Source organism: Nipponia nippon, unplaced genomic scaffold (assembly GCF_047370975.1).
Source record: "Nipponia nippon isolate SJK-2023a ecotype South Korea unplaced genomic scaffold, ASM4737097v1 scaffold_3, whole genome shotgun sequence".
Classification (NCBI taxonomy): Eukaryota; Metazoa; Chordata; class Aves; order Pelecaniformes; family Threskiornithidae; genus Nipponia; species Nipponia nippon.
The window spans coordinates 60,328,275-60,349,240 of record NW_028262347.1 but is presented as its reverse complement, the minus strand read 5'-3'; the positions used below and the strand labels follow the sequence as shown (position 1 = coordinate 60,349,240).

At 41.4% G+C, this 20,966-nt stretch overlaps 1 protein-coding gene across 1 annotated transcript in view; it reads right to left on the bottom strand.

The window, feature by feature from the left end:
- Positions 1-20,966, bottom strand: part of BPIFC (BPI fold containing family C) — a 40,869-nt gene that overhangs the window by 6,228 nt on the left and 13,675 nt on the right. Inside the window, exons 9-20 of the mRNA XM_087766009.1 lie at positions 20,403-20,576; positions 19,372-19,425; positions 18,200-18,370; positions 17,496-17,563; positions 16,042-16,084; positions 14,965-15,031; positions 13,853-13,929; positions 13,240-13,306; positions 5,835-5,946; positions 3,989-4,144; positions 3,112-3,175; positions 1,221-1,340 (exon numbers count right to left, since the gene is read on the bottom strand). Coding sequence (XP_087622135.1) covers positions 1,221-1,340; positions 3,112-3,175; positions 3,989-4,144; positions 5,835-5,946; positions 13,240-13,306; positions 13,853-13,929; positions 14,965-15,031; positions 16,042-16,084; positions 17,496-17,563; positions 18,200-18,370; positions 19,372-19,425; positions 20,403-20,576 — 1,173 coding nt within the window. The remainder of the gene's footprint in view (positions 1-1,220; positions 1,341-3,111; positions 3,176-3,988; positions 4,145-5,834; positions 5,947-13,239; positions 13,307-13,852; positions 13,930-14,964; positions 15,032-16,041; positions 16,085-17,495; positions 17,564-18,199; positions 18,371-19,371; positions 19,426-20,402; positions 20,577-20,966) is intronic.

The window sequence follows — 20,966 nt, the reverse complement described above, 5'->3', positions numbered from 1 at the left end:
AGGTTAAGATTTTTTTTAATCCCTTTATGTTTCATCTCAAATGTATTCTGTGTGTCTTTATTTTCTCAGCTCCTCCCCATCTGTCTCTAAATTTTGTGTTGCCTTTTAAGGACTATCAAAACATTTACAAAGTGCTGAGTCACTTTGCCGATGACCTCCCCATTCAATTCTCACTTGCTGGATTTAACAGTCGCTCGCTTTGTATTTTTCCCCCATGTTGCATCTTATGTGGGAGAGTAGCTCTTGTAAACAGCCATGATGTTATCTCTTTAGTCTTCCTCAAGTCCCTGCTTAAAATCTAGTTGCCACAATACCCAGAAGAGCTTGACAGCAGCTGTAGAGACCAGTGTCTACCATACCAACTGATACTGGCTTATTGTTCCTTTGTGTTCCCACCTCTCTTATTTCCCTATTGTCTCTTGTTTATACTTAATTTATAAGATCTTTGTGACAAGACTGTCTTTGCATTCTCCCTTTGTAGAGCATCTAGTGCAAGGCATCTTAAACTTAATTAAGGATCTTGGGCACTATGATGATGATAACTACCTTCAACCAAATCACCTTACACAGAATGACAATCAAGTCATTTTAGAATTAGGAATTAGTCTGATTTTAGTTTCAATACATAAGATTTTTTCCTTTATTTGCAAGAAACTTTCAGGCCTTCAAACTCAGCAGCACTCCTTGGGCTCCTATGCTTTTTCAAGGGTCATCTGTCTTCCCATTCAAGGTGCCAGAGGCTTATTCTTGCTCCTATAGTCTTGCTCTTTCTTTTCCTCTCTCATCTGACAGGGGACACATCTAGTTAGTGCAATATGTAGAAATCTTCCCCCGACTGACTGAACAAAGAAGTCCCAGATATTAATCAACAGCAAGAGAAGGATGAAGTTGAATACCTTTCCCTTTCTCTCCTTTCCCTTCCTCTTTTTTCTTCTAACTTGCTTAGTCAACTTTTACTGCTCTCTATTTGCTCTAACCAACTCAACAGCAATTAAAAAAAAGGTGTGGCTTTTAAATAATTCGTTTCACAAAAGGATTGTTAAAAAATTATTACAATAACAAATGCAGTAGTGCTTCGAAATTTCTGTCTTCTCAGATACTGAGTCCTAATCTTCAGAACAGCAATCATGTTCATCTTAGAAATGACGATACAGTTATCATTATTTATTACAATAATAAAAACCATAGCAATATTGGCAAATAGCACTACAAGCAGTTACCTTTAAGTCCAGGTCAATGAATGGTTGGAATACTGCTGGCAAGCTATTTAAGGAGTAGTCTACTTCAGCCAAATCATCAATTGGCATTAGGACTGTAAGGGTGGTAGATAAAGCAAAATACTGAATATTACAAAAAGGACAGGAAGAATTTTATGTACACTTAAAACTAAGTCAGTTCCTGAAGGAGAATGACACAAGTTGTTCCAAAGAGTAAGGAAAAACACAACCAGGGACCTCCTAACATGCATTCTGACCTAAAGCTTGATGTTTCTACTGGCACCTTCTTTAAGGCACCTTCTTTAAACCATTTTCTTTAGTTTGTATGATGTTTTCTCATTGTGGAAAAGTAGATTTGGTCTAACCAGAAAAAGGAAATGGCCATGCCAGTGCTTCAGGGCATAAGGAGGTGTTGGGATTTCTTGTCAGCAGTTCTGAGAGCATCCAAAGTGCCTCTAACTTGCAAATACTTTCCTAGAAAAGGTGGATGCCTGATCAGCTTAGGTACTTGTATCTGCCCAATACTTTAGGTGCCTTAAACTCTTGCAAATTTAACCCAAAATGGTTAAAGTGAGAAGCTTTTTTACAAAGGAGCTTTTTCATTTTGCCTTTGGCAAGTTCGAAAAATTGGCAAGTAAGACTTAAATTTCCAGGCAGGCTAGGGGAGCAGGCTTCAGCTTGTGAAGTGCTATGTGTGCAGGAGGGCTCAGAGCATGAGAGGGAAGGGAAAACTGCCTTCGCATCAGTGCTGTGTGGCCCCTAAGTGGCGTTTCTGACAACAGGGGTGCACGCTGTCACATTCACAAGTTGAGAATCGTGCCCAAGTCCTTGGCTTCTCAGAAATATCCTTTGCTTGTCCAAGTACCACTCCCTTTATTTAACTGTGGTCCTGTAAGCAAGGGAGCAGACAGAATGTGGGGTCTTATACCTCTCCTGGAGGCTTTGCTGACCAGCTACTGTTAAGGAAACTGCAGAATTTCACTAAACAGGAGAGAGAAAGCAAAAGGAAAAGATATCACTAGTGACTCACCATTCAGTGATTGGAGGTCTTCATCTATCAACTGGATCCCAGATCTGATGTTGGGACATGACTGTATAAAAGCACACTCAAGTTACGGCCCAATTAGCGTGGGTAAGCACCTCTTACCTGTGTGCTAGCAAATCTATCTGCTTACGTGACACACATTGCAGCATTTTTTTGTCAAAACACCTAAACTAGCTTTTCTTCAGCTACCTGGTTCCCCAAGGTTTCTACTTCGTGCAATGTAAACATCTCCTATGTCAGAGTTGCCTTTAGGCAACAAAGTGGGAAGTTGCCAAAGGCAGCCTGATGGGGGTGACAAAACCACAGCCTTAAATAGCGCAAGAAGGAGACAGAGATCTCACATTGGTCTCACAGGAGAGATTCCTGTCCTGGGGCAGAATCACAGCCATCTCAAGCTCTGTCTCCTCTCAGAGGCCCTGGGCAGGTTGCCATCAGAACTACTCACCTCTTTGATAGGATGAAGTTTAAATATATTATACTATCAGGCGATGTACTACAGTTTCTCTGTGCATCACCCAATCTGTGTTGTGTCTGCTGAGTATAAAAATTACCCAAACCCCAGGATGCCTGTAGGTACACAGGCAGAGACTTATTCTGCATTGGAATGGGAAAATACATTTTCCAGCCCTACTGCTGCCTTAGTTGAACCTAGCTGTGGACTAGTCAATATCTTGGCCATGAACTTGGCACTTTATCTGGAAGCATTTCTGGCTGGCAAAATGTTGACTGTGCTGATCAGACCAGAATAGGACTATATTATTTTTCTAGTTCTTCCTTTGCCAAGTTTACAGCACTGACTTGTGAAAGTCATTCTTTAAACCCCTCCCCTACACAATTTGAAAGGCTTACGTTAGTGACCAAGCTCCTGTGAATGGGTTTCTTCAGATACTTGATAAAGAAGTTATGCAGAAAGCTAGAGGAAAGGAAGAAAGCAATTCATGGGTCAAGTACTACAGTCATTAACAGGAAATCAGATATCTCCACAGAACATGAATTTAATGGCCTCTGAGTATGATATTCTAATACACAAGGGAACTTTCTGAAATGTAACAACTATCAGAGAGCCATTGTTTAAAAGGAGATAATTTCACCACTAGGCATCCCACCAATTAGCCTGGGTAGATTAATCTTTATGGGATTCTTCATATTACCACCATCATGCATGTACAAACACAGAATAAATAATTAATTAGTCTCTGCACTAGGAACTTCCAATACAAGTAAAAACAAGTGAACAAACAAAAACCCAAACCTAAAACCAGGTGACAAGAGTTGTACTGAAACAGTGAGAGAAGTACAAGAAAACAATGAAATAGTGTTGCACAGGGTTGTAACCAGACAGCAGTCTGCACAACAGACAGCAGTCTGGTTCTGTTCGGTTTTGATAGCACTATGACTAGGAGTACTTAAAGCATAGTACAAGCATGTCACTTCTACCTAGAGTTGAAGAGTAGAGCAGTATTTGGAAAGAAGTGGGTGCTGAAGAAGCACAAGGGATTGTTTGATCTGACCAGAAGTGCTGTATTTATCGTCTAGTCAAGGGACAGCGTGCACAAATACAAGGACAATGGTCAAATTTGGCCATTTTAACACTGGATTAGGGCCCTGATTCTCACTCGTGATGCCTATAGATGCCAAAATAGGTGCCCTATTTTGTGAAGTTCTCTTTGTGCCGCTCATTGACACTTATTTTCTCCCAGAGTATATACAGATCTTTTCCACTTACCCACTTTTTCCATCCAACTTGATGTCTATATCACCAGAGGTTGTCCGGCAGCTGGTAAGTGATATTGATGTATGACCTGCATTATCCAGAGGTGTTGAAAAGATTGCAGTAACAAACACCTTTGAAATGTACACTGTGCTTCTTCCACTGTCTTTGCTGCATAAAGTAAAAATAAAGAAATAAACTGAAAAAACTATTTTTAATGAATGTTCAAGACTCAATTCTTAAATGGACTCTTCTGTTCACTGAAGATGAAGCTATCTATCTGAATACTTCTTGTTGCATTGCTCATAACAAAAATAGATTCTATTACGTCTGCAAAAAAAATAGTATTCTACACAGATTTCCAGCTAGGAGTTCTGGAAAATGATGCATTTGGGAAAGTAGATAATTCACTATTATAAAGTATATTGTTCCACTTCCCAGACCTGCGACAACAGCAGAGGGAACTGGGATATGCCTGATATAAGACAGGGCAAGAGAGCTGTACCGGGATCTAACCTGTTGATATCTGAGGAGGGTCGATGCAAACCCACGTTAGCGCCTGGAGTGCCCCAATGGGCTCTGTGTCCTCTTCCCCACCCCTCCCAGGGGTTTGGCATCCCATGCTCAAGACCAGCTCCAACATGGTGAAGCTGTGTTATTGTGGATCAAGTTGCTCATAGCTTGGTTATGAGAAAGAGCTGTGAAAAGCCTCATTGGGGGTCTCTACCCTTGGTTTACGAGCTGCATTGGAGCTCAGGTCTTTCCTCGAGCTGTGTTGTAGGTACACCTATGTGCGACATTGTACTTAGTTAATCTTGACAGTGCTTTGCTGGCTTGACTTTTTGGCTTTGCCTCAGACCTGGCTCTTCACTATGGACTTGCCTGGCAATCTGGACTGGTGGCTGTTCCTGGCCACTGCCACTAACCTGCTCTGCTTGCCTGTCTTGGGCGCTTGCCAGCGAGGGCACTGCCCCTCCTGCCATGCCTTCACCCTCAGCTCCCGGGTCCCCTCCCCTTGCAGGCAGCCAACCCTGCTGTCCCTGACAGCAGAAGCCCAGAAGTGCAGATCAGGGGCTGCTGTACTTCAGTCAGTTTAGCAATATAGGTAGTGTGAGTTGTGGGGAAGAGGAGGAGGGATTTCTTTCCTCTGAAACAGCCTGGGACTAGGAAGGTGTGGAGACTGCTCTAAGGATATTGCCATTTGCTTGTCCATTTTCTATCAGCTTTTTAGCTGTATCTCTTGGAGGCATAGCACAAGGTTTCTAACAGTGTAGCTGCACTGGGAGGGTTTATTATACTGGACTGTGACCCACCGTACTACAGTTTTTCTAAATGTGTCATTAGGTTTCAGGCTGGACAATGGCAGCATTCAGCTAGAGCATCAATCCTTTACTATTCGCAGAGGTGCTTCTCAGCCATGGGCTCTTTATCAGTGCTCATGTCTGAGGGGGCCAGCAGCCCTGTTGAGAAGGACCAGTCTCCTGGGTTACTGCTGCTAGCTGTTAAAAAGCACCTTTGCCATGAAGAGGTCACAAGAAAAACTAAACTTTGCATTTTTATCTTTATATTCTCCATCAAGAAAAATCCCAGGACACGTGAGGCTGTACGTACAACATCCACGTTCTTATGTTCCAGTTCATGTTGATGGTTAGAGAAACATTTCCAATCACCAGTTTTATCCCAGTCCCAGGTATGAGGGAGATGGAAGCACTGGGGAATTCAACAGCAGTGACGTGTATTCTAGAGCATGAGGGAGGTAAGGGAGAGAAAAGGAGAAGTTTGCATTTCATGAGTCAGGGTGAACACAAAACAAGATTCAAATTTCAGTCGAACACAAATTGCCCCCAGAGAGAATACTTACCTTGAGATGTTGTATTTGACATTGCCAAGCCCAAATTTCTCATAGCCGCTCAAATCAGGGAAATGCTCCTTCTCCATATTCTGCTTCAGGATTTCCAGCCCAACCTCCTTGGCTACAGGAAAACAGTGATCAGTTCAGCTGCCTTTGATACTGTCTGGGAGTTTATAGTTGTGTGCTTCTGGCTTAGGAGATGGGACAGACAGAGTCAGATAGAAGAGGGTATCTTATTTGAGACCCAGCAGTGCTATTTCAGATCTCACTCCTAGTCATGGCAAGAACTGAACTTACTGATTCAATATCTGAAATCAAATTAATCTCAATATGATGTACAATGCTGTCAAGCAGCTTACTGTATCTGCTATATTGTGCTCTTAAACTTTCCTTTTCTTTATAGCCTGTGATCAGGTCATATCCTCCCACTGCCCTCGCTTCCCTAGATCTGTCATATCAGGGTTCAATGCAATACCACCAGCAGCTCCTGAAAACATCACACATACCATACTCCAACCCCTTCTGGGTGATCCTCACTTTGAGTCCAGGGTTGGCGTTGAGTTGCCCACTGAGCAAACTTAAGAGGAGGAGAGAACAGCAAATCTTCACCATCTTCCTCATTTTTTACAGGACCTGTTAATAAATATTTATAATTATAGTAGAGGTTCATGCTATGTCATGTGGTGGCTGTGATCCCTTTCCCCAGCCCCCTGAAGTGAGCTGTTGTGACACCAGCTTTCCCTCCAGAATGGAGAAAGAGGAAGACCCAGCAATCATGGAGGAGAGGACCTGTTCTGCACAGACTGTTACAGAAATAGAGCTCCTCAGGGTAGAGGAGAAAAGTCAGCCTATTCAGCATCGTAGGGAGTGGTGAAAGCACTTGGGATACATCCACCTGGACAAACCCTGTTGAAAGGGATATGGCACTGAATTTTTAGGCTGTGTATTTTTTTTCCTCTAGCAAGTGAAGTAAGTAGCTTATTTTTTCCGAAAATATATGGAGCTGTCAGCGCCTCCTTGGCGATTCAGCAGACATCACTGGGTCTTAGCACTCTGAAAAACGTGATCAGCTCATTTAGTTATAGACATAGATAGGCCCATTTAGGAACCACTTATTAAGAGCTTAGTCACAACTTTGAGAAGCCCCTTATGTTCCCTCCTGACAGTCAACAAAAGAAAATAATTTTGTGCCAGTAGACAATGTTTTTGTATCCCCTAGTCTGCATGTTAATAAATGCATTAAGTTTTATCCAGAAACTCTCCTTGCAGACTTCATGGTCCAATGGATATATATTTTTGCTTTTTTCATTCCCATTAAACAACTTTTTGCTCATGATAGGGTTGTATTTCTTATTCCAGATGTCCAAAGGATCCTTTTTAGTGTCTTGTGGGGAAGAAGGAAAAATCTTGAAAGAAATCCATCAGTCTACTTTATCTGTTATTTTGGTCACATCACCACTGATTTTTTAATAGGGTTGCGTGCCATGACCTAACTTCTCAAACTGCCCATTTTGGACCTCTTTAAAGTCACAGTCCAGGTATTTTATCATGTTTTCCCCACTACTTTTTTGTGCCTATATTTCTTCACTTAAATGCACCTGAGATTTCCAGCCTCGTCTAAAGCATGCTATAGGCTGGTTCTCCATTCACAGATAGGGACTTCAGCGTTCAAAGTGTTTTATAAGAACAAATTAATAAAGACAACGTAAGTGCCTTTACAAAAAATTTACATATTATTGCTAGTCTCTTGTTTCCCTTAACTTGTTTGGGCTCATCAGCAATGGACTCTGCTCTTTTATCATCTCCTCTCAGAAAATTTTACGGGGATACTCACAGCCTGGAAGTGACTTAATGTCCAGGACAAAAAAAAAAATATATAATTCACAGAAGGTTGTCCTTCCCCAATATACCTGGGTGGGACTGGTTTTATTTAATTAGAGCCATTCAAAACTTTTAGGTCTCTCATCTAAGACAGTCATCTTTATAGTGGAGAGGGATATATCCCATCTGTCTTAAAAAATTGCCCTGTGGGGAGTGCTCATGTTCCTTCTAGGACTCAATGTCTGCTGCTGAGGCGGGCCAAGGTAGGTAAGCTGAACCTATACCAGTTATATATATTATGTGCCAGTGGTGACGAATCACTGTATGGTTGTGGGGTGATCCTTCAATTAATGGGGGAGTCCCCACACCTCCTGGTCATTCTTCACAAAGAGAACTTGCTCCTAAAGACACAGATGCCTTTTGAAAGACACCCTAAAGACACAGATGCCTTTTGAAAGACACCCATCTTCTGGAAGATGCCAGCAAGTAACCTGTCAATAACCAGAGACAATTTACTTTCTGACATTAAATTCTGCTAACGGCAGCTTTTCTATAATACTGTGATTGAGACCTGTCACTCCCTTTGATGGTATGAAAAAAACCAACAGCATGCGTGCCCACTCCCCCCCAAAAAAGACAAAACAGCCCCAAAAAACAAGCAGAAAAGAAAATGTATGGGTGCCACCACTAATCGTGGCTAACTAGCTAACCCACGATCATGTCCCAGCATTTCCCCTGTACTTGGTGGGCTCTGCAGTGGATGATCACTTGGCTCTCCCTGCCCTCTCATGCGCGTCACACAGTAGTTCTTGGTGGCGCTACAGGATTTACCACAGGGGTAGTGAATGAGTGAAGAAAATGCCCATCCCAAGGGCTTCTGTGACTGGATTTAAATTGAGAGGGAGCTATGCTGTATGAACCACGGGCTGCATGTAGTGTGAAAGTCAGAAGCTGTTGCTGCCAGCAAGGTCTCCCAGTGAGAGTGGGAGAAGCCACCTTGATGGAGAATTTTAAAACCAAACTGGACAAAATCAGAGAACGGTTTTGGTTTTTTTTCTCCAGAGCTGGGAACAGTCCTCTGTGGAGTTATCTGTTGTCTGAGGTTGACACTGTGAATGGCAAACAGGTCACATTATTATGGTTTTCCTTATTCCCAGCTACTACACTGCATTATGGACAGCTGAAAATACATGAGAGTGTCTTTTCTAGCACTATGTTTATGTAAAAAATTTCTTTAGTTACTACAGGGCTGTTGGAGAGCTGGGGTGAAACCATCTAGAAACAGACAATTGTCTCTCTCCCAATACCTGAAAAATTGTTTGGATGTTGTTGCATCTTTCACTAGCTCTTTCATTATCAGAGGTAATAATACATCTCAGACATCTAAAATATTTTCAGCCATATCACAATTTAAGCAAACTGCAAAATTATGACATAACATTGACTTAATTTTTGTGTAACAGACAGTTTGAGGTAATCCCACAGAACACCTTTGCCTTTTAGTATGACTAATATTTTCTTTTTAATTTTAACTGACAGAAATTGAGAGGTAAAAGAAACACGCTTCGTGTGTAGAACAAAAAGTACTGGAAGGAAATGCGTCTTTGACATAGGCATAGTTCTTATAACTTAAAATCTCAAAATTTAGGCAGATGTAGCTACATCTGTCTCTTCCCAACAAAGCCACTCCACAACAAAGAGTAATCACAACGTATTCATTACCATACCTCTCCTCCGAAGGCTGAAGAGAAGACCCTTGCTGTACCAGACCACAGGGCTGAGGATGCTGCAGGGAAAACCCTCTGCAGCCACGACCCCGTCTTTTAAAGGAAAGAGCTGTGAGCTTGAAGAGAGCCAATTGCTGCCATCTTCAGCAGTATCACGCAGGGAGCGGCCTCTCCAGTAATCACGTCCTGAACTATTTTGGGTGTCCCAGGTTAAATCTATCACTCTAATTTCATTTAGGGACTAAGCAGAGGGCAATGTAAACTGTTGGGTGGGGGTGCTGAGGCGCCGGGATGCTGAGCTCGGGGTGATATGCTGCCTTTGTGGCATACCGTTTCGGCACTGACTTTTCAGGTGGACCTGAGAGGAAACCCCAGTGGAGACTATTCCAGTAGTTCCACAGGACTGATACTCATAGCCAGGTCTGTATGGTGAAAGAAATAAATGAATGTGCCATTGCTATGAAGAACAGATGGAAAACAACTGTCTAGGCCCATCTGTTCTGAAAGTGCTCAAGATACATAAAACCATAAATTATATAGTATATTTATATTATAGTATATATATACTATAGTGTATATGTATGGTGCAAATACATAGTATCAAGTCCTTGCAGTCAATATTTTCTATTTCTTCTGCTTGCTTAACCAGTTAATCAGTACTTCAGCTAACCAGTACTACTTGGCTTGTCGAAGAGGTGATTTAATCAGTTAGCTTGCATGTAAACCAAGCAAATTCCCTCAGGCATGGAGCGCTTTGCTGGACAATCTGAGTCACTTCATTGTGCAATCCATGAATAGAAAAGGGTAGAGACATTTGTCAGTCAGTCAACAAATACTCATACTTTACACAGATTTAACATTCACCGCAGGGAGTCACGTGCATAATAATTTCATTATTTATATCTCTGGCAACGGAGGATGAATAAAAATCACACCCTCAGTTACATAACCCTCTCCTTTAATTTTTTTGCACAAGTTCTGCAGTTCCTTCAAAGCAAGGGAAAAGCTCCACTGTTTCCATCCATATAGATCTCCAAGATTTACAAACAACTGAATTGTCTGAAAACTATCTCAGCTTATCCTCATCATATCCTTTTAACATTTTATGGTTCTTCTAATGGAGTACCACCCAGTGAAACTTTCAGCAAAAGTTAACAAAGACAGACTAAGACTTCCAGAACAGTTTCATCATTTCTTTCTAAAAATATAGCAGTGAAAGCCAAATGTCTGCTTGCAGACACATTCAGATAGCACATTCAGATATGCTGTAGTTTCTACACCCAAACTTTTCACCTTTCAAGGTGTTACAAAGAGCCTCTGAAAGGAATGTTTTATTTCAGTTTTCTCTGTTGAGCCACCAAGCATTTGCTTCAATCTATATGCTAAAGGGGATATGGATTGTGATCCTTTTTACCTAATATGAGCTTATCAGTACGGCAATCAATGGAGACTTGTTGCTGCATCTCTGCAAATGACTTTGGCTTTGCATTCCAGTTGTTGCCTCTGGTTCAGTGTTCTAGCAGTCCCCTTTCCCCGCCTCCCCAATTCTCAGCCTCCCCAATTCTCCCCTTTCTCCATGTGCTCTAGTCTGAGGGACATGCATCATTTCCATTCTTCTGTCAACTGGGAAATAATACCAGATCAAAAATGGTATACTGACCAGTAGGTAAGTATAGGATGATACAGGGGAACTGTTGGTGTATACAGTATCCTCTTTAGTCCTAGGAGAAACAATTGCTTTGTTTGTGAACAACAGCCAGAGGACTAGAGCTTAATGGGCAGCACTGTGCTAAGCCATGGCTCTGATTTGAAAAGGCCCATCTAACCATGGCACTTTTTGGTCGTGTCCCATTGGAAGAGAGAAAAGATGGGCACCAGGGCTTTAGTTCTTTTTTTCCCCATCTCATGAATTGTCTCCCAAATAGGCAGAAGAAAGTGCCTGAAGTGTTACCAATGAGGGACACCAAACTATTTAAAAATCTCCATTTCTTTTGAGTTCTTCTTCTTCCATTCTTTTTCTAGTCACTTTTCACGAACGACAGGGTACAAAGAATTGGAAGCCCTGCTGTGATTTACTGCTCTTTGGGTTTAGGATGCTTTTTTTAGTAAAAAACCGTAGCAGCTAGCTAGCTAAATAAACTGATTCAGCTAAAAATCAAATACAAGCCACATTTCTGTCCCAAGTTGGAACTGAACTTTCTGTAGTGTGACATTTGTAGGCTAGTTTTCCTTTCCATACACTTTTAATATCTCCTGGTTGTATGTCTCTGGTGACACTGACATAAGACATAAGAAAGCTTCCAGTTCCATTTTACAAATATGGGAAGTACAGAATTATCTGGAGATTGATACCCTTGAAGAGCTGCAGCTACTCAGAAACAAGGAAGAACTGCTGGATGACATAAAGGCCAAGGGCAGCCTTGGCTGCAGTGAGCGTGAGACTGTGGAGTTTCAGATCCTGGGAGGAGCGAACAAGACAAAGAACAGAATTACAACCATGGACTTCAGATGAGCAGATTTCAGGGACCTGCTTGGCAGGATCTGTGGGAAATTGCCCTGGAGAGCAGAGGCCCAGAAAAGCTGGCTAATCTTCAAGGGCAGCCGCCTCAGAGCATAAGAACGATCCTTTACAATGTTCAGACAGTTGAGCAACTGTGGCAGAAGGCCAGCATGGATGAACATGGTGCTCCTGAGTGAACTCAAACACAAAAAGGAAGCATACAGAAGATGGAAACTGAGACCAGCTACTTGGGAGGAGCACAAAGATATTACTTGCACATGTAGGAATGAAGTCAGGAAAGCCAAAGTTCAGTTGCAGCTGAAATTAGTTTGGGAGGTGAAGGGCAACAGTAAAGGTTTCTGTAAGTACATCGATAGCAAAAGGAAGGCCAAGGAGAATGTAGTCTTATTGCTCAGTGGGCTGGGGAACTAGTGACAAGAGACATAGAAAAGGCCATTTTTACTAGCAAGACCTGTCCTCTGGCCTCCCAGGTCGCTGAGCTCTTAGCAGAGTCTGTGGGAGTGAGGCAGCACCCACAGCAGAGGAAGACAGAGTTCAGGATCACTTAACCCACTTGGACATATGCAAATCCATGGGACTGGACAGGATGCATCTGGAGGTGCTGAAGGTTCTGCCTGGCTGATCTCATTGTGAAGCTGCTGTCTATAACCTTCAAAAAGTCATGGCACTTGAGAGAGGTTCCTCATGACTGGAAAAAGGCAGACATCACACTTGTCTTCAAGGTCAAGGAGGATGATCCAGAGAAGTCAATCTCACCTCAGTCCCTGGGAAGGTTATGGAGCAAAACGTCTTAGAAGCCATTTCTAAAGCACATGAAGGATAATAAGGTGACTGGGGGCAGCCAGCATGGGTTTTCCAAGGGCAGACCATTCCTCACCAACCTTTCTGTGTTGAGCTGACTGGTACTGTGGACAAGGGGAGGGCAGTGGATGTTCTATACCTTGATTTCAGCAAGGCCTTTGACAGTCTCCCTTAGTCTCATCACCAAGTTGGTGACATATGGGCTGGAGAGGTAGGTGGAAAATTGGCTGGACTGCCAGAATCAAAGAGCTGTGATCAGCAAAGTCCACTAACTAGTGGAGGTCCCACAGGAATCCGTACTGTGACCAATACTTTTTAATGCCACCTGGATGATGGGCAGGGTGCACTCTTGGCAAGTTTGTCAGCTACACTCACTGTACTAAAACCCAACAGATTCAGTTTGTGAAAAGTGATTAAGAAGTTTTACTAAAACATTAAAAATAGTGATGAAAAGCCATGCTTCTAATGTTATAGCATCTACTCCCTACAAGCCAATAGAAGGAAGACAACATTTTCCTCTTATTGTTGTTTAATTAGGAGTGACTGTGAAGGTCCTCATCTCCCCCTTCTTTATGTTTGTAGCGAACATCAGCAGAAATCACCAGATGACCCTGAGGAAAGAAGAACATGTAAAATTACCTTAAATTTCAGACGGACATATTCAGGGTCAGTACTCTGGGACGAGATCTCATGGTAAGCCCCTCAGCAGGGCAGGAGACAAGAGTGGCTTTATGCCTCCTGAACTGTAGTTAACTTTATGTTAGGAATGGGCTCTGATGTAAATTAATACAACCTCCAAAAGGCTGAGTAACACTTACCACAGAGACACTCAGGTTGCTTATGAGCCTTCCTAAAGAATGGTCATAGTGAGGCCACACACTCAGTGCTCCTAAGGCCTGCTGGGGATAGCAGAGCTGTCCTTGTGTTGTCCCCATGCTGGCATACCCCAAAGGGCAAAGGGACCCTTTATAACCTACAACTGCTAGAGGTGGGGGGGTGGAGGGCTCATTCTTGATCCAGAGTTTGGATTTTATATCTAGTGTATAGTTAAAGCTTTACTATTAGCAACATTTAGATCTACCCAACTCTGGAACACACACAAATGTGCAGGCCTGAAAAAGAAGCAATATTCTTTAACAAGAAATCAGGCTTCTTACCTGATTCATTTTTATTACAGGTCCAGTCAGGGTAGTGCGGGCCAAGTTAAAAAGAGGAAATCCTTTTCCTAGTTTATCTTTAGAAAGGACAAATATAAATACATTTGAATGTCATAATAAAATACACTTCAGAAGCATCTTTCTCAAGGACCTCAATTTCTTCTAGCAATTTCCCTTTAATCAGCTGTCCTTGTGCCTCTCAAGGGAGCCATTATTCATATTTGCTAAAAAGCAAAAAATCCTGTGAAAAAGTTGCATACAAGGCTCTTACAATCTCTCAGCTGTCTGACACTGGGATCTGACTGCCTTTGCTCCTCTCCAGATATCTGCCCCACAAGATCTGGTTTCTGCTTTTTCCCACTCTGACTTATTCTCTGTCTTCCATTCATTTTCTTCCCTACCGGATCTTCTAATCCTGTTGGTCCCTCTTATTCTCATCTATCCCTGCTTTTCTGGATCAAGCCCCAGCTCTATTGCTATTTGCTTTTCCAAACATCTGACTTTTGCATCCCTCCCTTTCATTCCTTTCTCCTCATCAATAGCTCACTTCCTTCCTCAGCAGTATCCTCACCTCTGTTTACCTCATAGGCACCTTCTGTACTCTTCCATCTGCTTCTTTCCACCTTCACCTCTTTCTTCATCATCCCTTACTCTCTGCAACCCACTGTGATGATTTTCTACTTTGTCCTGCCTGTGGCAGCAGGTGAAGCACAAAGGTAGAGGGAGGTGATAAAGTTAGAGATGCTACCCCTAAGCCCCAGGATGGAAGTGTACTTCTGTGCTTCCCCAGTCTGGGCCATTCGCTGGTCGTGGTTTGATTCTGTGTCAGGACAAGACTCGAGTATGTCTCAGCTCTGCTGCCACACTGCATCCAGTGAAAAGGAAACCCAAGCCCAGTGTTTGTAAGGGAGCCAAGACTTGGTCTGTCCCAGCCCCTGATCCAGGTGACTGAGGGACCAGGACTGAAGTCCAGCACAGAGTAGACTTGTCCAAGTGTAGCAAAATGGACAGAAAACCTCCTATAACACAGTCTTTAAAGCTGGACACTCTCTTTTATGGTTTCAGTCTTGCTTTCCCACCAATTGTGCTCAGGAACTGGCCATAATCCTTACCATTGATTACTGGGATCACTGCACTCCGTAAAGCATAAGACAGAAAGTTCTCCACCAGTGACGTCTGCTGTGAGGGGGAAAACATATTTGGTGATTATTGCCTGATGCCGGTGGGATTGCAGCTTGATGGGGGAGATGAAGGGTTAGAATTGGAATGACATGCAAAAAGCTCAGAACAGAGAAAATCTCAGGTAAAAAAGATCTCTTTTGGTTTAGGTTGCAGCTGAACAATGTAAAATATACATGCCAAAGAGGTGTCAATTTTTCTCAAAATAAGTTAAATTGAAGTCTTTTTTTTCCTCTATGTTAAGCATCTGGGTTGAACCTTAACTTTAGGAATGAAATCTGTTCAAGCCCATTTCAGCTGCCAGGACTCAGTTCTCAGAAGTGAACTGTTCGCTGGGTGGCAAGAACCACCCTGTCCTTGTGCTCTGTCTTATGTCACTGTGATTAGTGTCCTCCTTCCTTCACTTAAAGATGTAGGCTGGGCTGAGCTGCTGCAGACTCGCACTGACCATTTCTCAGTCTACACTGAATGATCTAAGCAGTGGCATGGTGTTTCTTTTATTCCCTATTTTTGAACCCCCTTTTATGATATTTGGTTGAAGTCATTCAAGATAATTCCTGAAACTGAGCTTAAGCCTGATTTTGTATTCACTCCAACTGTGACGCCTACTCAATCCAGCTGTGAATTCAGGCTGGCTGCTAGAAGAGGTGCTAGCCCCATGCCTGCCATTGTGCTGCTGGATACAGAAGTGAGCAGAATCAACTATGACAGCTTGCTAGGTCATGCAGACCCAGGCAGACATTTCTCTTTGTTTCAATAAATGTTACACGGTAATAACTCCACAACATTTCGAATCTCTGATGAGAAAAAAAAAACAACACTCCAAGAGGTATTCCTCTTACTAGAAAGAAAAAGTGAAGCAGAGAATATACTATTTCAAAGCAGAAAGAGCAGTGGCAGATGATATCCCCAAGACAGACCAAGAATTGTCCAGCAACATGTTCAGATGAATTTCTTTTCTCTCTGAAGGTCTCAGCTACCTTTCCTAGGTACTGAAACCATCAACTTACCTCAGAGAAGCCAAGAGTGGAGTGCAGCAGGGAGAACTGGAACCTGAGGAAAATAAGTAAAAGAAGAGCATTCACTAGAAAGTTATGCACACTGCTTGAAGATTCATTTGTGGAATTTCATACTGATTTCATGCTGATTCACACATTTAACTTTGCCAAAGACTCTTTGATCCCCAACAGCTTTTAATCAAAACTGGCACAACTACAAATGAATTCTATAATCACTGGGATCTTTCTGATACTAATCTCCTCCTACAGTCATGTGTAGTCCTGGGCTGTGACTATAAGACTTGGGAAATAATTTTTTTCTGGAATTGCCATTTCCTGTAATGGCTGAACTACACATTGTTCATTATGATTTGAATAAACTCATAGCCATTCCTAACCATTATGACTTCCTAACTTTTTCCACTGATGCCTGTAATGCATCCTCAGATCACTGTAAATATAATCCTGGGGCAAAGCAACATTTTGAAGAACAGAACACATTCTTGTGTCAAAAGCTCTAAGTGAGTGGCACCATTAGTTCTTAAACTTACACTGGCAGGCTCTGATCACTCTAACTCCTTTTTTCCTGTTAAAAAGGTCCAGTGACCAAAACTAAGAAAAAGCTGCTCACATTTTTCTTTAATGAAAATGTAATAGGTTAAAAAATATCATATATTCTGGAATTCTGCCCCAACTTGGAGTATAGAGCTAACAAGAAGAAACACCAATGTGGGCTACTTGCCTGAAAGTCTGTGCTTCTACCTGCCTGGTGCATTTAGGGAGAAAGGGGCTGTAAACCCAGCCCAGCTTGAAGTGTGAATAAAATTTGTTGTAAGACAGCAGATAACACCCGTAACTGTAGATAACCACAAAACCAGCAAGATCTAAGCAAAATCTAAAAAGCTCTGAGCTTTGCTTCAAACCACAGACACCCTCCTAGTCTCATTTGTTTGATGGCACGGTGTCTGCTGTTGCAGTATATGCTATATAGTCTCACTTTTGCCTTCCCCTCATTGTGAAGGCACACAAAGAGCTAGTTACAGTGGTCCAGTGCAGTGTTTGCACTCTGGTAGTTCTGTTTATGATTCTCAGACATGGCATGGCAGGAACATTTAGAGGGTTTTGAATAAACTACTGAAATTCGTTCTCCAACATCACCACAGACTGAAACAGATGCCTTTAAGATAACCAATAAATTTAACATTGTCATCTGGAAAGGTATTTAACCTACAGAAAGGGGTAGTATCGTGTTGCACAAGACATACGGTTATTTCACAATGTCATTATATTTCATCTGCAAGATTTAGACCAACAGTCAAAAGTATCTTAGAGCCCCTGTAAGAAAGAAGGTAACTAATTTTCTTTTTCTCATGGTGAAACAAGCACTGTCAGGCTGACACAATGAAGTTCTGTTGTGTCCTAATGTTGGGATCATTAATGTTGCTTTCTGAATTTTCCTTGGTTACCTCTTCAGAAGTAATGAGATAATCAACTTCTGTTTGGTTATTGTCAAATTGGCTCTGGTACTGGCTGTCTGCAGGGAAAAAAACAAAACAGTCTTCTGTGACTGTATACACAGATAGATACTGTCTTAGATACAGGCACAAATGCAATTGCTTTTCTGATTGGAAACACAATGTCTAAACTTTTTATTTGGTCAGTACATGTAGATAGTGAAATCATTTGTGAATTTTCTGCTTTCTGCCAGCGACTGAGATTGTGTGAGTGAAGTCATTATACTGCCCTGATTGCCTCCTTATCATTAGGATCATTTAAGTCCTTGCATGGCTGACATAATTGGTTCACTTTCAACCTAATGAAAAGATGTCTGGGAACACAATGAACTATTTTATAACAAACAAGTTAGGAAGACTGGGCATCAGATAATCACATTTTTATATATTACAATTTATTCTTGAATAATCACTCAACCTCCCACATGGAAAAAAAGGGCTTTCATAAGCAGCTCTCTACACCTGCCTATTAAATTCTACAATATGTGGTGCATGTTTCTTCCCTGTGAAATGCAACAGAACAGTATGCATATTTGTGGCAGACCAGTATATGCTATTTTATGCTGATCTCTATGATTTTCAAAGGATCTGGAATGTTACTGTGTGATTTGTTCAGCTGCAGCACTGAATGTTATCTTCTAGCTCATGTTACTTACTAGATTCCCTGTAAAGATGTACTGGGTGGTTGAATTTGGCAGAACAGCAAACACTTTTACACAGCCAGTGATCTGTAGGATGCATATGTCTGCATTTAAACTGACCACAGGTGGTGATGTAGCCATCAGCTTCAGCAGCACTGGGCATGCTGTTGTGTAACTCAGAGCAATCTGTGGAATTTCAAAAAGGAAAAAAACATTGAATGCAGAGTTAAGCTTTTCTTAAGCTACAGTTTCTGCAGCTGCATCATAATCAGGTGCTATATACCAATCTTCTTTTTAATTAACCTACATTAAAAATACTTCATTTTAATTACACCAACTGAAATGATGAAATTAGCATTGCATATACTCTGATTTTCAGAGACCATAAAACAAATTATGAAGTTTTAGACCCACTGATACTGAACATATATAAAGAAATAATTTAAAGGTTGTTCCTGAAAAATGTATTTCAAGAATACAAGAAAGAAAAATGTATTTTCTTTAACTGCACGTTAAAGAAATGAGGGAAATGAGTGATTCCAGTAAAAAAAAAACAACCCACGACCCTGACAATATAAAGAAGTTGGAAAGGAGGCAGCCTTCCAAAAGAGCCAATCTTTTGAAAAATAGAGAAACTCCTGGAGGACAAAACTTTAATTTGCAATGCCACAGATTCCAAATTTCATAGTTTTATAGTAAAAGTTGCCATATTAGAGATTTTTAAAGCATCTCATAGTATCTTAATTTCTTGCATCACATTTATAAACTTAGCTACTCATAACTATTACTTCCCATTGTATATAATCTCGAGTAGTCATAAATCAGGTATCTTTGCATAGAGAAGTCAGGCTACCAATAGCAGAGATACCATTACCCTGAACAGGAATAAAAGGAGACTGATCTCACAGATGTCTACCACTTAGTCTTTATAACTGTTTCAGAGACTGAGAGCAAATACAGCACTTAGAGGGGCAGAGAATGACTAAAGACTAGTGTGATAAAGTTAGGAAGAACATAGAGTTATGATGGGGTAGACATGTATGTTTGAATCTTGCACTAATCATAAACCAGCTCAGTTTCCTTGTCTCCTCCAAACTTTTGTAAATGAGCTAGTACACCGATAATATCCATAAGAAACACTAGCTACTGCTCTTTCTTAAAAGGTCTGTACAAGTAAAAGTACCCACCTCAGGAACAAAATCTTGGAATAAGGCGGTATTTACGTTAAAAGTAGTAGCAAGCTGTAAACAAATGAAATAAATTAGATCATTATATCAGCTTGAAGATGAGGTTTTCCTTGGGAAAAAAAACCCATCCTGTTTACTTTAGTTTTAGATAATCCAGGTTTTAATTTAGTATTTCCTTGCCCCAGAATGATTCCTAGGGAACCCACAGGACTCTGTGGGACAAAAGAGAGACAGATTTCTCATGGACATATTTCAGAAGCACGTACCAGTGAACAAGCATTATTCTTTGAAAGAACAGACGTGGCATCCTGCTCACTTCCTGCCTTCGGGACTTTCTTAGATGAAATATACTGAATCTGTCAGAAGTAGGACTCAAAAATCTCATTTGCCCTTTTGCTGCTGACCACTGTGATGATGTTTGTCAGTGCCATTTATGTCACCAATTTTTATAAAGACCCTCTTAGCACTGTTCGGGTTACCAAAACTTCTTGGAAACTCTGACTACTAATGCCAGCGTGGAAAAAACATTTCTGAGAGAAGTCTTGTGTGTTCTTCCCCACAGCTGAAAGCTTAGCTTCCTTGTATCTGCTTCTTGCCTCCTTTTGCTGCTCTGTTAAGTCTGAGGGTTTATTCTAGTTCTCAACAGAGCCAATACATTTGCTGTGGGCCTCTATGCAGCAGACTGTGGCTTCAGTACACTTTTTCCTGTCTTGCCCTTTCCTTTCCTATGTGGAATCCATTCAGAGAAAAGCTTTTTTTGGTTCTTTCTGCCACTCCTTGCACACCAACTCTGTGATGTTTATATCTGTCATTCATTGCCTAGAGCTGCCAAGAAGTTCAGACTTAGGTCTGAGGGAAACTTTGACCATTTTAAATGATGACATACAGAATGAATGTCATGAATCCCTCCTACAAGTGGTAGAAGTGTGACCCAAATCTCTGTGAAATGGCAAACATAATGTGTTAGTCTCCTTTGCTGACTATCCATAACGCTGATATTTGTAATTCTATTACATGCAAATTATACTCACCTCTTTGGAGATGGTGATGTTAAAGGCCCCTGCTCTGTAGTAAGCCAGTGAAGCAGACTTAAGAAAATAACTGGAGACTCCCAGGTATAGCATGGAATCACCCTGGTTTGGGAGAGCAAACGGAGCTGGCACAAAGGGAGGGTCTGTGTGATTTCCTACTGGATAGACTGTGCCCTGCAAAGAGTCATTATCAAGTATTTCTAGTTGTAAACATTTGTATCTGTCAGAATGCATTAGCAGTGGTTGAACAGAAAGAGTTCTTTCTAATCTGAAGAAAAGCCTGACATTAAAGAAAACTTGAAATAAGCAGATAAGTTTGTGATATGCCCTGAAAATCAGCAAATTCAAGTTCTTTTGGAAAAATAGAGGAATCACAGAGAAAATCTGGCCTCCATCCTTTCAAAGTCTGAATTTGAGCATTCAAGTGAGTATTCTGAACTGCAGCTATGAGACACAAAAAGAATTCCTGTGGACCACAGTTTTCTTTCTTTTGTGGCAAAGACACATTTTTAAATTTAATTCTAAGGGTGACATTTCAAGAAAATCTTCAGGGACACCCCAAAA